The following is a 19,786-nucleotide window of genomic DNA, read 5'->3' as shown; positions in this document are numbered from 1 at the left end:
GTCACTGTAAGTAGAAAGGGTTGACACAAAACATAGTGTTATTTAAGCCTTATATACTTAATTCCTCAAATATGAAGACTGAAATGCTATGTAGAATCTGTATGCACTCAAAATACTGGTAAATGCAATACTTAAAAGAATAGGAGCCTGAACTGCAAGGGCTGTCCTCAGCAAAATAATACAGCATAGCTCAAATGGTTTGCTGGAGCAGAAAACAACATTCTTTTAAAACTGCAAGACATATAAGTGTAAAAGAAAGATACATTCACAACACTTAAAAAAAAATTAATCAAACTGTAACCTGAAGCTTATAATAAAATTTATTAGAATATTTTGTAGAATAACAAAATCAAAGATCAAAACACTGAACTTTCTCTAAGAACTGTATTTCTGATCATCTTAGACACATCTTAATTTTTTTTATACATCAGGCCACTGGGATTCACTCGAAATTCAGATGTAGCAGCATTGAATTGTTTGATTTACAATTGAAATTTCAATTCCTTTTCCCCTAAGGGCCATGAAACTTAGAAAGTGTCATCAAAAAGTTCCACAAATTAGCCCAGGTGATGTGGAAAAGCTGGCTGACTTGTAATGAAAATATGAGATTGGTATCTAAAAATACTTGATTTTTGGTGTTTACACAGACTTACTGAACTACTCAGTTAAACTTCATAACTCAGACATATCTGTAAAAGGGGTAACACAGCCTAAACAAATGAGAAAGACACAAATTCTCTTGGGCAGAGACAGTCTGTATCTGTAGCAGATTTAAATAAATAATCCTCATCAGGCTTGTAGTATTTCTATAGAACATTTTGCTGCACTAAATCAAATGTCTTTCACAAGACAAACTGGCAGCAGCAGCAAACAACCAGTAAAGACAAACATCGTATGCAATCACAATTTATCCTCAAATACTCCCACAGAAAAAAAGAGTTCATAAGGACTTGAAATAAAGTGCCACTTAGGGAAAAAAAATATTTTTCTAGTAAAATGTTCCAAGAGAACTTGCTAATGACACTTTTCTCCTTGTGCTGTCACACAGGAAATTCCTCAAATAGAATATTTATTTCCAGTGCAGCCTTCCTAATCTATTCCTATACAATGGCAAAAAAACCCCAGTGTGAATCCTCCAAAGTAAGAAACCAGACCTTTCATTTTGCATTGTTTTGCTAAGCAATTTCTAGTATAGCATCTCTGAAACCTGTGTTTCCAGCTAATATTGCTACTAAGCAAGTGGGTAACAAAGACTTGCTTCACTCTAAGTAATAAAGACAAGGCCAAAAAACTGAACTGAAAGGCACCACAGGAGACACATAAAGCTCAAGAAAACTGTATTCCAGAAGGGAATGACAATCCTTTCTAAAAGTCATCCACATATAGAACAGAACACAAGAATACAATTAATGTGTCATTAAGTGAGAGTGCATTTTTATGCAGTCAAATATGTATGTAGATACTTTTTATATATACATATTTAATAAAAGTCGGACAAAAGAATGAATAATGATGCACTAGTCAATGTCAGCAGTTAAGCCGCAGACATGACAAAGTAGTTTAACAATCAAAGATATTTTTTTTCTTACAAAATTATTTGATTAATGTTTGAAATTAACTTTGTGGTTCATTGTCAAAGAACATTACCTCAATAACCTATATCCTAGAACAGAGCTGTAAAGATAATTAATCTGATCAATTAAAACTGTGTTTTAAATTGCATTATCCCATATTTTTCAGGGATTAATTCACAATTAATGCAATCCCAAATAGGCCAAGCTCTTACACTTCCACAGAGTAGAGCAGGATCGGTGTCAATCAAACCTTAGTTGGTGGTGGCTAGAAGTACATCTTCGTGATCTCTATCTCCTGTCATAGCACTGATGAAAGGGGTATGGTGATGAGAGGGTATGTAGGGTATTTTCTGATAGTTTTAGAAACTCGGAAAGCTTTAAGGAGCGTCTAGAATAGACATATTTGCAAAAAGCACAAAGCTCATTTTAAAAAAATAGTTTAGAAATCAAGCTAAGAATAAGGGCATTTTCCTTATGGTTTACTTAAGACAAACTTGGTAGTTTTACATTTGGGCAGTATTCAGGTTCCCTGGATATCAGATCTAGGCAAATAGGATTTTATACAATTAGTATGCAAAATGAGCAAGTACTTCTGAATTCTTCTCAGATATACAAAGATATATAGAACATAAAAAAGTACAGTTGTCTATAAGCTTAGCTTTTTTATTTTCCACTTATATAAAGAAATAAAGCTTTCTGATTAAGAACACAACAGTTGAGAACAAGCTCAGGGCTCAGCATGAACATATATGTCTGTGTGTATATTTGTACAAATCTTCCTATTCACAGTGCCACTGTTATTCTTAGATCCAGCTGTTTTACACTCATTGCCAGATGGCACTTTTATGTACAATTCTAATCAACTACAATATGTGACACAGTATTGGAAAAAAAATAGCTATTTAGGAATAACTACACTGATGCTTCTGAAAATACAAACAACTCCAAAAAACTGATTTGAAAAACACAAGCAGAACATATAAAGCAAATTGAGAGAGTTTTTATGTTTTCACCTTGCCATTGATGGGCTCTATTATTTCCACATTAATGTCAGTTTATAGTGAAGGGACTCCAGTAAATGCGGTAAACTTTAAGAGACAGAACAGTAATAACTAGTCATTAGAAAGCAAGCTTTTTGGCAAAAAAAAAAAAAAAAAAAATTCTGTGCCTGAAAAGCACAGCTTATATCTATGGTTGCATATTACATTGTATTGCACTCCAGAAGAGAAAAAAAAGAACCAGAATAGAAAAGGATATTCAAATCTTAAACAGCTTCCATGCTACTGCCATTAGAAGAAATAGAAAATGGGAGCCCTGAGTTACCAGTTTAGTGGGAAATTGAATTCTCTGCTAGTGCTTTTACTAACCATGTCTAAACATGATCATGGCAAGCAAATATTTTTCTCTACTCTATTCCAGTCACTAATTCAGCATGATATGCAGAGGTCAGGATGAGAAATGGAAATTAAAATAGGCAATTCATCTTTAATTTACTTAGAAGTACTTCTATATGTATTTGTTAAAACACCTTTTACATGCAGAAAAATAAAGAGAAGTGGACACAGGAAGAAGGTTATAAAAACTACTTATAAAAAAGCATGGAAAATGAAAAAGTATTGGCAGACATCAAGCTCTCTATTCTACAGCAGCACATTCAGCAGACTCTAGAGAACCATCTAAAGCGTGCACATCAAGTTAGATTTTCCTCTTAAGAATGAAGGATAATTCCATTATTTCCTTACCTTGAAAAACTAAATGATGAAAATTTTAAAGGAAACATGAATTGGAAAAGAACCATCATTAGGATATATGACACTATTCTGTACTAAAGTAAATCACTTTCCTAATCAAAATTCTTCTAAGTAGCTGCTTATGATTACTTCTTTGAATGTTCTGCTTTTATTCAAACTAAAAATGGAAGACAGACATTAAAGTGAACAAATCTCTAAAACTAAAAATATAATTATTTGGTTGTTACCTAAAGATTAAAATAATTATGTGGGTGATATCTATTATATCTCTTTGGCAAATGTTTCAAGTTTAACTGCTATTTCCAGCATTGAAAAATAGTGTTGTCCAAGAAAACAGTATTTTATGAATTAGATTCTACAAAAAAAGGAAGGAAAGAGTCTAGTCCTTAGTAATAAGTGAAACATTTCCTACTAGGATGTGACTGGATTTAATCAACAGGCATGCCAAGATAGTAATTTCTCTGCTAAATAAATTCTCAGTTTAAGGATTGAAATCTTCCACTAGTTGCTACCATGAATCACTGACAGTGTACATATTCACTTTAAAGAAGAATGTTCTATACACGTCTTGTGGTACTAGGAGACGATTCAAGCTGGTGGCTTGTAAAAAGTAGAAGCATTGAATAAACAACAGAATAATTTTAATGAAGCATATTGAAATAATCGCTATAGTTTTCAAAATGAATAACCTTCATTCCTTCTACCAAGAATGATCATTTTTGTGATTTTGTCTAGAACCTTTCTTAAAAGGTGAGTTAAGTACTGCTTCTTTCTAAGAAAAGTCAATTCAGATTAAAGCAGATGTATTGGATCACAAGTGTGCCTATATTTTGTAATGGAGTATGGTGCAGAGATCCCTAAAGTTTGTGCCAGAACCAGAATTAGTACAGACATATTATAGCAACATGAAGCTGCTTAATTGCTCTGCTGAGATGTAGGACTAACTGCTATGGAGGATACTATGTTGATGAAGCTGCACAATTTTCTGACCTCAGATATCTCTAAATTGCATTGCACTGGACATACCATTTCACGTGGTACTAGTCTGGGAGAATGCCTGTTAGAGTGATGAACTGAGTAGCATAGAAATGCTCTTAGTTTACCCTCCTCTCACAGCTGTGACAGCATTCATTTTGCCTCCAGCCACCTTCCCTATACCATGAACGTAGAAGAGGGAGCAATGGGTAGTATCTTCTGTATGAGCCTTACTGACTTCCTCAGTGTCTTCCACTAGAATTAATCATGACACTCATCCTTATTCCCATCTTTCTTAATGCCCCTTATGTATGAAGTCATGTAGGATTCCTTTGTAGACATACCTGCTATTACATCTGCAAATCTACTTACAGATTAAGAGTCTCAGATGAATAGATCACTGGCATTTTGTTTTAGACAAACACTTACACTAGTACTCTTCAGCTTTGGAGTGAAGACATGATTTTTGTCACTCTATGTGTAAGATCAAATGACAGCTAAGTGTCCATGGCACAGGCAGAATAAACAGCTATAGAATGCATTGTCAAGGGAAAGCACACAACGGTAGATGTCACTATCTGTCTTGTGTGAGCTCTAGATCCCGTTTCCACTGCTCCTGGCCAAGCCACAGTCTCTGTTGTTCCAGTTGTTTTGTTGAGGATATCACAAGCCTTCCTCTCACCCTACCTTCATTATTTCCTGTTTGACCAAATTCTAAGAGGAATTACTTTTTGTAATCATGCACTTGGGGATCTTAAATAGACTGATATGTCACTACATTTGATTCTACATTGCTGAAATGGGTATCAGGTCAGCTCTAATACAGAATAAAGCAGATTTTTACACTTTAGGGATATATCTGGGCAGTTTCTAACCTGAATCAAACTACTAATGAGTATTTACCAGGAAAAAAAAAAAAAGGACAAAGATGGGGTGGGGGGGAGAAGGTAGGGTAAGAGAGAAGGAGGAGAAAACAAAGGAAAAGTGTGCAAGTATACTAACTTGAGGTTACTGAATTTAAACTGCAGCTATGAGTTAAACCTTGGCTGAAAACCCAGAGAAACCTACAGTTGAAACAGTTTTCTATCCCCATTGACAGAGCAGCCAATAAACTGGTAGCTGTACATGGATTAGGTGGCTGACAGAAAGCTTAAGCACCCCAGAGAAATCTCCCATACTGTCAATTCTGCTCTCCTTGAGGAAAACAATCAAAGGCTTCTAGAATGCAGTGCCTAAAAATCATTATATAATCCATTAGTTTCACAAAAGAAAATTGCCCCGACAAATAGCTGTATTTTGTTGGTCTGAAATTGAAACATAAATGGTAACAGGTTTTATTCTTTTTGACACTTTTGACCTGGATATGTTGGGCACCCAGATGCTTTGCCATTGTGTTTTAAAAAGTTTTTAAAAAGATCTTCAGAAAAGCACCTCCTTACTTGCTTCAGTGGTGACATATTAAAGAAAAATTCACTAAAATTAATGAGAACACTCACCACAATGTTAAGAAGGAAAAATTATTGTCCTCACTTCAATGGAGCTCAAGATACAACTTGAGTTTTCCCACCCACTTGACTCCTCTCCACAAAGAAAATCTCTACCTTAGTTATTTGTGTTATACTTGACACATCTAGGCTACAAAGGTATGGCTTGAAACTCATGCAATATAGAACTGACATCCATGTATTCAAGAATGCCTTTTGCTGGTGCTACCACCTACCTAAATAGTGGTATGTACAGATGTAAACAGTGAAATGTCTGATTTTCTGAGTCACATAAGGATTGTTTCAGAACATAACCACTATCATTACAGACAGCTAGGCTGGCATTCTATCTTAACCATTGCAGTAATGGCAAGCCTAAGTCTGGGGAAAAGCAGCAAATATGTAGACCTAGAGCTTTAAAATGCTATCAATACTTCAGAACACCATATCCCCAAAATAACTGGATTCAACAGAATAATATTCTACCAAGTCCCCTTTTATTGGTTTCTTCTGTGTTAGGCTACCAATTTGCCTGTTACATCACTGACAGTGTCTAGCTTGATATGAAAACAAGGGTGGAGTATGAATGATATCAATGAAAGGATATTCCTAGTTAGATTGGTTTGTACCAAACCATCACACACTTCAAAAAGTCAGGTGAAACTTTCTATTGCCTGGCCAAAGTGACAACACTATATGATAATGTTGGTGTAAATCTAAAAAATATTGAGATGCTTTGCAGATTTTTACTGGCTCACCTTATCTTAGCAGAAATCTGTCAAACCCAGGAGTTGGAAATCTGAACATATATGCCAGATATAATGCTCATATTGTCTAATTCATTCAAAGTTTTTTGGAAATGTTCCTGTCAGTCTCCCAAGACACTTTTTTTCTTCTGCAAACTGTAATTTTTTGGCAAATATTCTTCCCCTGTATTTCTTATCCTAGTCTTGAATTTGAAAGATTCCACATATACCCAATGAACATAAAAACTATAATTTTGCAACAATATGTATAATTTCAACAACAACAACAAAAGTAGTTTTTCCTCTCTATTCATTCTGCAGATCCAATGTGACTATGTTCAATCTAGTTTATATAAGACCTTTTTCCCATTCTTGAGTTATTTTGGTAGACCATGCACTATTATAAAGTTCTTCGCACTCAGGCGATGAGACCAAGCACTGATTTGAAGTAGATTAATGGAGCAATTTAAAGATGTATAATTGCTGCAGGAAAGGAGGGAAAGGAAATGTACTAGAATACTCACTTTGATGAATCTATGAAGTATATTACAAGAGCACCAATACTAAGAGCGAAGACTAGGACAACCTACAAAAGAAAAGAAGAGTCATTATTTAACAGTGTTAAAGTGAAACATTTATTCTTTTACACATAAAAAGATACAAGGAAAATAAATTATAAACTAGTATTTTTTTATTTCAGCTGTCATTTTCTTTAGAAATCTACTCCTACTTGAATTTCAAACACTATATATTATCATAGAATGAATGCTTTCTTGCATTGAAAAAGAGACACAAACAAGTTGAATCCTACCTCAGGGAAACCAGTATACAATTAGATACAATCCTAGACCCTAACCTCTGCTAAACTATATTCTTTCATTTCAAATGGCAAGCAATCCTACCGCGTGGCATTCAAATCACACTATAGCTTTATCAGGCGTATCCTTCAGGACTGCAGTAAGCTTCTGCTCATTGGTAAGTAAACCAAGAGTGATGACAGATTAGAGTGAGTTTCCATTTATACACATGGTCGTGAAATCCACAGGATAAGCTATGTAAAAATGTGTATTTACTCTGCACTCCTCTTCACTGAGACTGTAGCTAAGTTTCAAACAGGTAAAAACAATGGCTTGATGCAGCACGTCCTGATACAATGAATACATACCCCATGCACCTTGTAGTCCCAATGTTTTCCCCCATTTAAACCTGTTGAAGTTTTTGAACCAAATAATTTTGTTAGGTCTAGCATCCAGCCTTTATTAACAAGGTAGAACTTGCTTTTCTGGCTAGTACAACAGAAGCTCAATCACATCTCCGTCTGTCTCTAATTTCTTTTTTCTGAACACAAAGCCAATGCAATTTTCTATTCCACTGGCCCCCAAAGATTCTCCAATGTTGTGGGAAGATTTAGTTTCACATCCTACCTAAAATAGGTCTGCATCTACACAGGACAGCATAACTGAAATTTCTGCACTCAAATTTTGGCTTGAGGAATCATGAAGTAGACAATAGTTAGAGTGCCCATTGCGACTTAGATTTCCGATATCCTTACTGTAGGTTTCTGTCTCTTGAACAATGCCATCCACTGGGTAATTTGGAATCTGAAAACATGAACCCAATAAGCTATTTTTTGTCTCTTAGAATGCAATTCTTCTGGAAGAAATCAGAGAATATTCCTGTCTGCTGCACTGAGGATGAGAAACAGATGGAAAATTATGTCTCCTGCAACTCATCTGATCTGCTAGTCTACAGAATCAAAATAAAGTGTCCCTTAGTCTTCTGGCATGCACATCTCAAGTAGCTGCTTAGAAGTAATGTCCCTTAAAATAAACCCAGAGAACTGATCACTCAGGATTGGGTAAACCAGGGTACTAACTAAGGGGACATGCAGCTCCTCAAACTGCCAGTTAAAATACAACTTCTTAGGTCAGAAGTGGCTAAAATTTAAGACACTATCTAAACATCTGCATGTGTGAAATAAACTAGTGGTGTCATTCCAGTTCTGACTGAGCAGATTTATTAATCTGTATGAATACCATAACGAATGAATACTACCACCACTATTGCTACTTTTGTTGACAATCTCAACTGTTCCAGCAACAGATGAGCACTGAAACAAAAATTTCTTCATTCAATACAGGCTTCAGACCTTTTACTGAAGCTGCCGTATTGGAAAGGAGGCTGACAGTCATAGCACACGCAGTACAAGGGAAGACGCAATGTGTTAATTCTAAGTAGACTTACTGAAACAGCAATGTAGAAGTTTCTCCACTCTCAGCTATCACTCAATGCTGTAATGGCAGTATCTGAAGCAAGGTATAATTATAATTATATAACCAAACTCTGGATCTCTGCAGGGCCAAAATCAAACATGCACATATTTTCCAATAAAAGAAAGAAACTCATTAATTTCTTAATATTATGTAACCACTACAACTTGTTTATAAAATTCTATTTCACTGAAAGTTTAAATTAATTTTTCATTCCTTTTAGATCCTGCTTATCATAACTTTTTGCTTTGTGAATGTCTGAGAAAGAGTATTTTGCCTGAGTACAAGTACCTGTTGTCTTATCTGATGCACTATCACCCAAATCAGTGAGATTTGCCTGTCAAATTCAAGAACTGAAGCATGAAACTCTTCAAATAATGTTTTTACTACCCAAGTCTAATATAATGTTAGCATCTAGAGTTTGAATCTTCTTTCATTAAACTACGTTATTGATCAGATGTATATAGGTGTTGCAAGGTGAAATAAGCTGTTAAATCCATACCAACTGGTAAGAGTCTCATCATCTCATAAGAAACTAATGTGGTGATGTCCTGGTTTCAGCTGGGATAGAATTAACTGTCTTCCTAGTAGCTGGTACAGTGCACCAGGACAGGTGAATAGAACTTGTGGATTGTCACCTGGCAATATATCCCAAATTATGATTAGCAGTAATCCCAAGGCCCGTTTTTCTCTGAATTAAGTTACTGGAAATCAAACTGATGGTGCACACCCTGCCCCACCCCTTGCAGTATTCCAAGCCACACACAATCACAGTTTGGATCTGAATCAAATCTGCTCTGTTGTCTAGCTCTAGATTATTTATTATCAATACATTTCAAGTGAAGTCTTTATATATTTTTTTTTTAAAAAAAGAGTTAACCAAGGGGCTGAGGGTTCTGGGAATACAGTGCTTACATTTTTGGTGAACATTTTTATTTGACCCAAACCAGTTTTAAACACAGATATTCAATCTTACATGGCTAAAAGTCAAGTTATTAATGGTGATGTTTTAGCCTACACTCTGTGGAATCATTTATATACTAACAGCACCATCAAAACTACTATTAAATACAGGTATCTCCTTAAAAAAAACCAAAAACTAAGCAAACAACTCAACCAACAACCAAAGCCAACAATCCGTAAAACCCCCAAAACTGAAACGTATAGACCCTATAGCAGGAGTTATGAGCTGAAGAATGCCAAAATGACCATTTAATGCTGATAATGAAATTTGAGAAACTAAACCTGTAATCTGTTTGGGACTCTATGACACTCTTCTCATTCTTTCAAGTTTTGCAAAGTACACAAGTAAAGCTGGAATTTTATTTTCCATTTCACATTCAAGTCTTAGGTCACAACGTTCAATCATTGCCTACTAGTCAAAGCAGTCCTCTAGAACAAAACCAGCATAACTGTATACTAGCCTTGCATTTTAATTATATCCAATCCCTTAATAATCACCATTGTGCTGCTTAAATAATGTTATATAGATTTTAGGTAAGATCTTCCAAGGCACGTAAAGAGTTTAAATGTTCTACGACAATTCGCATAACTGCCACTAACATGCAAATACATACATTTTGCAAGAAGCTCCAGATTCCCATGCTACACCAAACAGTGAGATATGTAAGCAAAACTACATCTCCTCTACTGTAATACATAACTGATTTTAAATCAAGGTTTGTTTTCTCTTCTACTGCACCAAAATGCATACCTAACATTACAGTTCATAATATCCCCAAAAATCACAGAAAGGGCATCAAAAGAGAGTGGAGTCTTAAACTCCGTTTTTATGCTGCTAGCAGAGAAACATGTTTTTCCTTTGCTAAGTGACAGAGGTATTGAGCTAAACTTGAATACATCAAGTGTGTGGAAAAAACAGGGCCTGAACCAATCAGGTTAGAGTTATATTAAAATTTAAAAAAAGAAAATTAATACCTTTCCATGCTATATAAACACATTTCACAGAGTCTCAGATGCAAGTTTTTTGCTGCACTCCCACCTATAAAAGCTGAATGCAGCCTGGTTATTCAGACTCAGGGAGACAATTATTGAGTTTAGGTCTAGATTCAGATGACAGCCTTTGCTAGACTGTCATGGGAGGTAACACCTATTTTGGGTAACTTGCAATGCTTGAAGAGAGGTATGAACATAGACAGACTGATACCCCAAGCTCACAGCAACTAGAATCTAAGGGAGGAAAAAAAGCATATGTGAATTATTGCCTTTTTTGTTAACTAGGCCACAGGGAGAAGCTTGCTTGCTCTGTTTATTGTTCCAATGCACTTGGCACAACATTGCAATTGCTACACATCTATTATAACTTCTCTCTGTCTGGAAGAAAAGAATCTTTTAATTTATAATAACTTATTGTTTGTTTAAGATTGAGAAATGTGAAGTCATATGCTAGCAGCTACACTGACTAAGCGCTTAGCATCAAGTTAAAAATAAACACCAATCTGATTAAAAGAAAGAGGGAAAAACATGGAATAGTTGCTGCATATCCTTAAATCTTTCCTACAAAAAAAAAAAAAAGAAAAAACAGAAAATTTAGCCACAGAGTTCAACAGAAGTGTACAATGTCTTTTTGAGGCAAGACTCAGAGAAACTGCAGATAAAATCCACTTAAAGAAAACTGGAAAAATGTTTTGCTCTCCACTGCTAGCAAGGTGCTCCAGAAGAGCTTTGACTGCTCTGTTGCAGTCAAACTGCAGTCAAACTTTATGCATCCACATTAAGGACAGAAAAAGAAAAAAACAAAACAAAAAAACCCCAACCCCCCCCAAAACACAAACCCAGAAACAAAAACAAAACAAAACAAAAAACCCCCAACACCTGGAAATTTTAATAAGGGTGTAGCAACATAATAAAACTGCAGGGAAAGTATTTGTATTGAGAAAATACTACCAGCATTAAGCCATAATAACCATAAAGGGGATCAGCAAGCCTTCCAGGACAATGTAACAAAAGGATGATACTGATAATCCAACAGGTGGCACTGTTTCCCCTACAACTGCATTGAACTAATGTCCTGGCATTATTGAAGAAACAGGAAAATGGAAAGGCTGTTCACGTTAGAGGACAGCTACAGTTATTACATCCACAACGAGTAATGTAAGGACTCTAGAGCAGGAGCTTCAATCTCTCATTAGCCTGTAACGTCTGAATGTTCTGTGGAACACAGAATAGTTGCCTATAAAATATTGAATTATCCAAACAACATTAATACAAAATAGCATAGAACTCAAGAGGTAAAGCAGGAAATAAAAAAGGAATAGTTGTCTATTGTTATAGTCCTCTCAACATTAAGTACTAAAATAAGAAGTACACAGTGAAAAGAAAAAACTTTCAGGAATCCTGTAATCCCTAACACTTCAGGGCACCAGAGTCCTTATTTGTTATCCGATAACAATCTGTTGTGTATTGTTCTTCAGAAATGTCTGCCTGAAACTCTTATTATTCTAAGGTTAAATTTTTCAACCCCAAGTGAACTGTACTGCTTAAATTATATTAAGTTTTTCAATTATTAATATGTTTAGAATTTCAATTAATTTTAATTTCTATATCCATACAGGAAATTCTGTTAATGAGCTAGTCAGCTTTTCATATGATGCTTTAAAATAAAGCTCTATTAGCTTTTATATTTCAAATTACTTAAAGAGAATACAAATTATTTCTTATGACCACAAAGTTACATCCTCAAGGATCTACTAATTTTGGAACACTAAAGTTTGCATTAGTAAGATGTCAATAGCCTGAGGTTTTGACCTAATTTGAATGAAAATTTACATACTTTAAACATAAAAACCAAACTTCCTTTAACCATAAAAATGGAAATCATTTGTATTTCTTTTGTAGACAAAGAGAATATACTTGTCTGGATTTGTTAGGAATGAAAACCTGCATTTTGAAGGACACACCAGCTGCAAGTCACATTCCAGAAGTAGGAATTACTTAATCCTTGCTTGGCAATCCCAGTATTAATTTGCAGACTCTAGGATATGCACCAGCATCTGTGCAATTATTGCAGTTTAACAAAAGTAAGACTTGAGCAAGTCTAGACCACAGACGAGTCAAAATGGCTTACTTAATTGATGTTTCATTAACTGATACCCTATATGCAAACAACAAAATTCAGAAAGCATTCCATGTAGGCAAAGCCATAAGTGGTAAGAAATTATGCACTGCAACTGATATAAACAGCTGAGCAATTAATATCTCTTAGGTTACTATAAACACAAATTAAGTAAGTGCTATTTACTATAATGCAATATAGATTCTTGCTCTAAAAATCAGTGTTCTCCACTAATTTTTTTTGGTGGCACTTACTTCACTAAGATGTTTTTATTAATATTACCTTTAGACATATCACAGTGAACTGAAGCAGCTGCATGATGTTAAATTATCCAATTCTTATTAGTTCATCCAACAAAATGGTCTTCAGAACTTTGTCATTTGTCAAGACAAATAAAATGTTATATATATTTTTATAGCAATCAATAGTAAATTTCTTGTTTAGAGACTTTTTTCACACTATACACCAATACCCAGGAATGAAGCAGGATTGAGGATCTCTAAAATCCATCAGCAGGACCTAGTACCATGCTCTGGATGCAGCTGTACACTGACTTTTCTCTGGGCTTAAACACATTGTCCTGTCTCCAGTCTTTCTGCCTCTGCTTCTTTATCTGGTCCCTCCTAGGCCAATGTATAACTAAAACGATGAAGGCAAAAGTACAAAATACCCACCATCTACTCTATGAAGTCATGAATTCCCGGGGGCTATTAGAAGGTCATTCTAACTCGTTCAGGTTTGTGAGATCAAATTTCTTACTGATTAAATGCTCCCTTACTATCTTCCAGAACAACTGCATACTATGCCAGCTTCTCTTTATAAAAAAACCCTATCTAACCACACGCCAGTAGTAGTGAGCCACCTTACAAGAACAAACCAGGAAATGCAAACAAATGAGGGCTGAAGTGGGTGAATAGAAGAAGAAAGATAAAGTGATAAAATAATGAAAAGACAAAATAAGATTCCAGCTTGTTTCTACCAGCAATACATAATAAATGAAAAGTTCAAACAAGGATTCGAAGAAACTGGGAAATTTCCTGCCGTTTACCTTTTATTCACAAATATAGGGAAACAGATTTTGCAGTTAATATACTCTCTGTGTAAGAGCCATGCTTGATGGAACATAATACTATGAAGAAGAAGCAGTGATATATGCATTGGTTCTCGTGCAAGTACAGGCAAAGTGCAAATTCTACAGTCAGTACCTGCTGTTGATGACAGGATATATGCTAACAGCTATGAATCTTAAGGGATGTGTCTGATGGGTAGCATGCTAGCTAGTAAATTTCTCTTGGTAACTTATTGATCCTGCCATTTTGCATGCAGGAGAGGCGGGTGGTGCAGGGAAAAAAACAAACCAAAACAAACAAACAAACAAAATCCAAACCACACATTTCTACTCTTTCTTCCATGCTTTGAATGTCAGCTAGGATTTAACATCCAATTCTAGAAGGAACTAAGCACCAAGCTAGACAGTGAGCAACGCCACCTTGCAGGGAAGTCAGAAAAGTTCAGGAGGGCACAAGTTTGAAGAGCCTTTACTAACTCTTAGTTTTGAGCCTGAAGCAATTTAAGTACTAATTCCAAACTTTGAACTTTGATAGCCACATTAAAAACTTCTCGGAAACCCAGACTTGAAAATGTTTGCATGCAAGTTATTTCCTTTCAACTACATTTTCTGCTTTTTTATTTTGTTTACCTTTATGACACAAGGAGTTAACTAAAAAGTTAATTACCTATTAAATTCTACAGTAACTAAATTAGTCACCAACATGCATTAAAAATAGTACTGAAAACTTTGGCAGCTTTACGAGGTTCTTTGCTATATAAATTTTCCCCTTCAGCAAAGCTCATCTAGACTTACTGTTTACCAAGGAAAGTCAAAGTTTATCCAAAAGAGGAGGTGAAGGGGAGCGAGAAATGACTATTTGATAAACCAATAGGCAGTAAGGTCTCAGTGAACTTCTCTAGCAAAATTCATAGCAAGGATTTCATTTTTAAAATAAAAAGCAGCAGTAAAGTGGGTCAGCATGAGCTCTGGATGATGATCATGAACAATCAGAAAACTTGGTTATTACCTGTAGTTCTGCCACTCATCTGGGGTGACATAAAGCATATTACTTGACCTCTCCAGGCTTCTGATTCTCCCTCTTGTTTTCATTTGGCAAGGATACTGCATGTCAACAGCTGTCTTTCATTACAGGTGTTTGCAATGGATCTAGCACAGCTGAGACCTCTACTGCTGCCACAGTAGTAATAAAAAGCCTGAGTAGGACACTATGTAACAGCATCAGCACTATCTATGAGAATAAAGGGACTTTACTTATTAAAGGTTTTTGTTTAAACAGAAAGGCATCAGTATCTCCAAGATAAACTTCTTTCTTTCTGGAATTACATTTTTGGTCCCATTAAGCCACTACCCAGTATAGTAGGTTTTTAATTTATTACTGAAACTAAAATTATATATCTATTGTCAATATATCTTGAAAAATACAGTTCATACTTAATGCATCTCTTTTTACTGATTTGTGTAATAGCGATAAGAAATATAGAAACAAAATTGCTGGGACAGAAAACAGATATGGCAGATACAGAAGAGTTACTAAAATTAGCCATATATTCAGTTTCCACATACTGCACTTACACATCAGAACAGTAATTTGAGTATTATCTGACAGGTACAGGTAAGATGCATGGTAAAGGCCTGAATCACTGTGAGCTTGCCTAACTATTCATAACTGTAGTAAAGTAATTAAAGTAACAGGTCACTGGGAGTAGAGTATGTCAGACATCTCTGAATAAAACCACACAAAACAGAATTAGCAAATTCAGCCCATCTGCCATCAGCTGCATTTTATTCTCTCTCCAGTAAAAGATTCAACTTACATACACTTTAACAGACTACCTCTCATTTGAGCAGATTGCTTGAAAGTAAGAAGTTTTTCTTATTAAAGGGATGCCATGGGATCAAAATTTAGAAATCATTAGAGTAAACATCAGACTCAGGAACATGAGAAGTCAAAGCAGGAAATAAATCAAAGAAAATTAGTATCTTAATGCACTTCTGTTTTCCACATACATTCCCAATCTCATTTGAGGAAGAATTTTAAAAAAGGAAATATCTTTGCTATGTCCTGTTCTCTACATGCTTCTAATATACGTTAATATTTCAGCTTTATTTTTCTTTTCTTATACAAAGTAATTTTTTTCCTCAAGTTTCCACTAACACATTAACAATAAAGTGAAAAATTCTGTTCAATCCATAAATTTGAGAAGACTGAGATTTTTTAATTAGTGAAAAAAACCACAAAACAAAAAGTCCCATCTGTTAATCGTGCCCTGTAGCTTGAAGGTAATTAGGTTTGCTGGGAGAGTGCCTGGCAATATGACCAATTAAAGTGCATACAACTTTTCCAATTCAGTATTTAATTTCATTAGTCAAAAAAGATCAGTACTTTCTATCACAGTGTGCCCTTTCCTAGAGCTAAATGCATAGCATTATATGTATGTAAATATGCGTGTGTGTGCATAGATAATTTTTTTTTCCCCACCAACCTAAAAGGTCCTTCCTCCTGATTACCTAGCAGTCATCCAAATCACCTCCCATTAAGGTCAACAAAATAAAATTCACTTTTTGTATATTGGTAAAAGCATAACTCACACTGATTTCCATTGGATGCATGACTAGCTCTACAGTCACACTGAGCAAAAGAGTTATGTTGGTAACAGTTATCTACAAACTATTCTTCCAGTTGTCAATGTTCTCATTTTCAAGCTCCTCATAGTCTGACTGTAGATAAGGGCCATCAGTGAGCATACTGGCATGTCATTTTAGAGAAATGAGTGACTGACCTGTAAACAATCAAATCATGCTAACTGAAAAGCAAACAAGCTCAAGTGCAAAACTGCACAAAGGCAAAAGAATCTAGCTCTACAGCATGGTCCCCCACCCATAAACAACACAGCAGGAGAGTAGCACTCATAATGATGATTATTCACTCTCCCATCCCCAGTACTAGGCCTGGGGAAACCCTCTGCTTATTGTGTCATGCCCTGAAATGCAGTATACGGTAATTGGGGGCGGGGGGGGAGGGGGGTGGGGAGGAGGTGGTGGTGGTGGTGTTTCTATGTTTCAGTTGTGACTGAAGGCTTTTTATCTCCAGATGAAGAATTGGAACCAAGTAACTTGTTCTAATAACACCTCATCCTACCTCTGGATGAAGAAAGTTATTGAGGTAAGTGAGATGAAGAAGCAAGCAAAGACTCTTGCACTTTCTGGTATAGTGCCTACACAAAAAAATCTCCACCTGTGCATGGAACATCTTGAAAAGCACAAAAGAGCACTAACTTATGGAAAGAATAAAAGAGACAAGATATTACCCCCAAATCATAACCAGAATCTGTATAATTAATTTAGAAAAAAACTGTGTCTTTCAAATGTTGAAATTGGAAACATATTTCTGGAGATAAGCGTTTTTGTTAAAAAGACACTAGCAAGTGCTCTCAGGAATGAATAAAGTTGCAAATTTGGACCTTCTGAGAATTTAGGCCTGATCCAGCAATCCACAGTGTGTTGCTGCAATATTATACATATTAACACTGCTGCTAAAGGAACTTCAAGATTTATTGCTGTGTCATAAGAAATTACTAAAAGGAATTACATTTCTTTGTGAATGGATCACTTCAAGGATTACATTTAATGAAATTATTTACCTTACACTTTCAAATTAATGCTAGATTGTATGGCAGACAAAAGGAATCCTCACAGCCCTCAGTCATTTGGACATTAGAGTCTGACATGCAACCTATATGACAGTAATGTCAATAAATTTTGAAAGAGGAATTAGAGAAGGACTAATTAAAAGTGGTTACTTCCTCTTGCTAAGGTGTTATGATTGAATGGGTTGGGTAAGTTCATTTACTCAGATTTGCTGTTACTATTCCTAAATTTTCAAATAGCAGAATTCCACAAACACAGAAACAATTACCTCCCTTTTCAATTGTTTAGGTTCTTAGTCACAAGAACTCATGCATACAGCAAAGGGGAATGCAGCTGTGAAAATATTCTCTGAAGAAATGGAAAGCTCTTGGCTTCAGTAAAGCCTAGTGAAATTTCATTCAAGAAAAAGACTGGATGAAGAAAAAATGGTCAATTCATTCAGCATACAAAAAAAGCATTTGAATGCTTGTCAAGGAATGTACTTTAAACCAGTATATAAACAAGACAGTCTTCAGAACGGAGAAGAATCACTGCTAAATGCATCTGATTAACTGCAAAAACAGTTCTCTGCTGCAGTACTCAACACAACACCTCCCATCTTCCATTTAACATTACCTAATGTGGTGGGTTTTTTCTTGAATCTTTTGTAATATAAAGATCATTTCCAGAATTGTAGTATTTCCACTTCCATTTCCAGAACAAACATAGAGTATAATAATTGCTGATACCTGAAAATGAATGAAGCCTTGTATTCATTGGTCAAGTTCTACTGTAAGTCTAGGAAAATCCATAGCTGTTTCACAGACATCTAAAGACAGGTAGCCATCAACAACATGATTTTTTAATAGGGACCACTATACCTTCAGAGACTTGCATGAGGATTTTAAGGAGCTCACTGTACCTCAAGTCACATTGTCTACTCTGTGATTAGGCATAGCTTACTGTAAACAACATCAGAAGCTTTCTTATGGCAACTAAATGAAATTTCAAACACTGGACATAAATGAACAAAATCAATGCGAGGAAACCATGCTAAATAGGAAGGAGGAAAACTATTGCTGATGGAGTTAAACAACATCATATTTTTGAAAGTCACTTTTGTAAACATGTTTTTCCCTCCTTTTTCTCTGGCATTGTTTGTCCTTCAGTCATTTTGCCAAAATTGATAGCTGTGACTGATAGCCACAGGAAAACATCTCTCATACCAATCTGCTTTGAAGATGGAAAAACTGACTTTTTTGTTCATGGGGAATAAATCTAAACCTACTTAATCACCCAGCTTTATACGAGAATTTGTGAATACAAAAAGCTGCCTTTAATTAGCATACAAAACTATAGAGAGCACAAGTCTGAGCAGTGACTGTAAATTGTAGCACTGACTAAATTTCAGTCATTTTACAGACTTAAGATGTCATAATTCTATACAAGAGCATATACCTCAACTTGCCTGAAAACAGGAAATAAAACCAGCATAATACTTTTCCAGGTGCTACTTCAAAATATAATTCTAATCAGAACTCTCAATTTCCCATAGCAATATAAATATAGACAGTGTGAGCTCTTTTGTTTTTAGACTAATTTGGACTGAGAAGCCTGCCAATTAATTCTTTGACACAGTCACTAATCATGAGATACAAGATCTCTATGTAATAATAAAATTTACCAATTTCACTGGAACAGCTAAACCTAAAGTAGACAAATGTTCAGGGTAGTAGTTATCTTGGTTTATGGAGAAGCATTCACCCATGGTAAGAAAGCCATTTTGATGGGCTTTGGAAGTAAACTGAACAAATGTTCATATAGTGGTTTCTGCTCCTTAAAAACCATGAGCATAAATTTTCCTTTTATCTTATGTAAAATCTGTGCAAGTATAGTTATTTGCTACTACAGGTGAAATCTTGATTCACAATTTGGTGCAAGGCTTCACTGCTACACAGAGGCTGCTTCACAATTTGGTATTTCAGAGAAAAGCACAGAAGCCTTTGATATCGTCAATTACAGGCACTGGCAATTTCCATATTGTAATCATCAAGGAAATGCTTATGGTATGTTGTAAGTATTGTTAATCTGGAATTATGATTCAACATCATGTACCAAATTATGAGAAATTCACATGAGGTATGAAGTGGAATCAATGATTTGCAACTATCAAAAACCAATGCAGAAAACAAATGATACAGCAAGCAGCGAT

The 19,786-nt window shown here is 35.3% G+C and overlaps 1 protein-coding gene across 29 annotated transcripts in view; it reads right to left on the bottom strand.

Annotated features, from left to right (window-relative positions):
* KCNMA1 (potassium calcium-activated channel subfamily M alpha 1) overlaps nucleotides 1–19,786 on the bottom strand; it is a 529,204-nt gene that overhangs the window by 270,858 nt on the left and 238,560 nt on the right. For all 29 annotated transcript variants that reach the window (XR_012650088.1, XM_075025663.1, XM_075025664.1 and 26 more), the window contains one exon: nucleotides 7,055–7,116. Coding sequence is in view for 28 of the 29 variants with exons in the window: in XM_075025663.1 (XP_074881764.1) it covers nucleotides 7,055–7,116 (62 nt within the window). In the remaining variant the exon portion in view is untranslated. The remainder of the gene's footprint in view (nucleotides 1–7,054; nucleotides 7,117–19,786) is intronic.

Source organism: Buteo buteo, chromosome 4 (genome assembly GCF_964188355.1).
Source record: "Buteo buteo chromosome 4, bButBut1.hap1.1, whole genome shotgun sequence".
NCBI lineage: Eukaryota > Metazoa > Chordata > Aves > Accipitriformes > Accipitridae > Buteo > Buteo buteo.
Note: the sequence above shows the minus strand (reverse complement) of the source record. Positions and strands in the feature narration are given on the sequence as shown.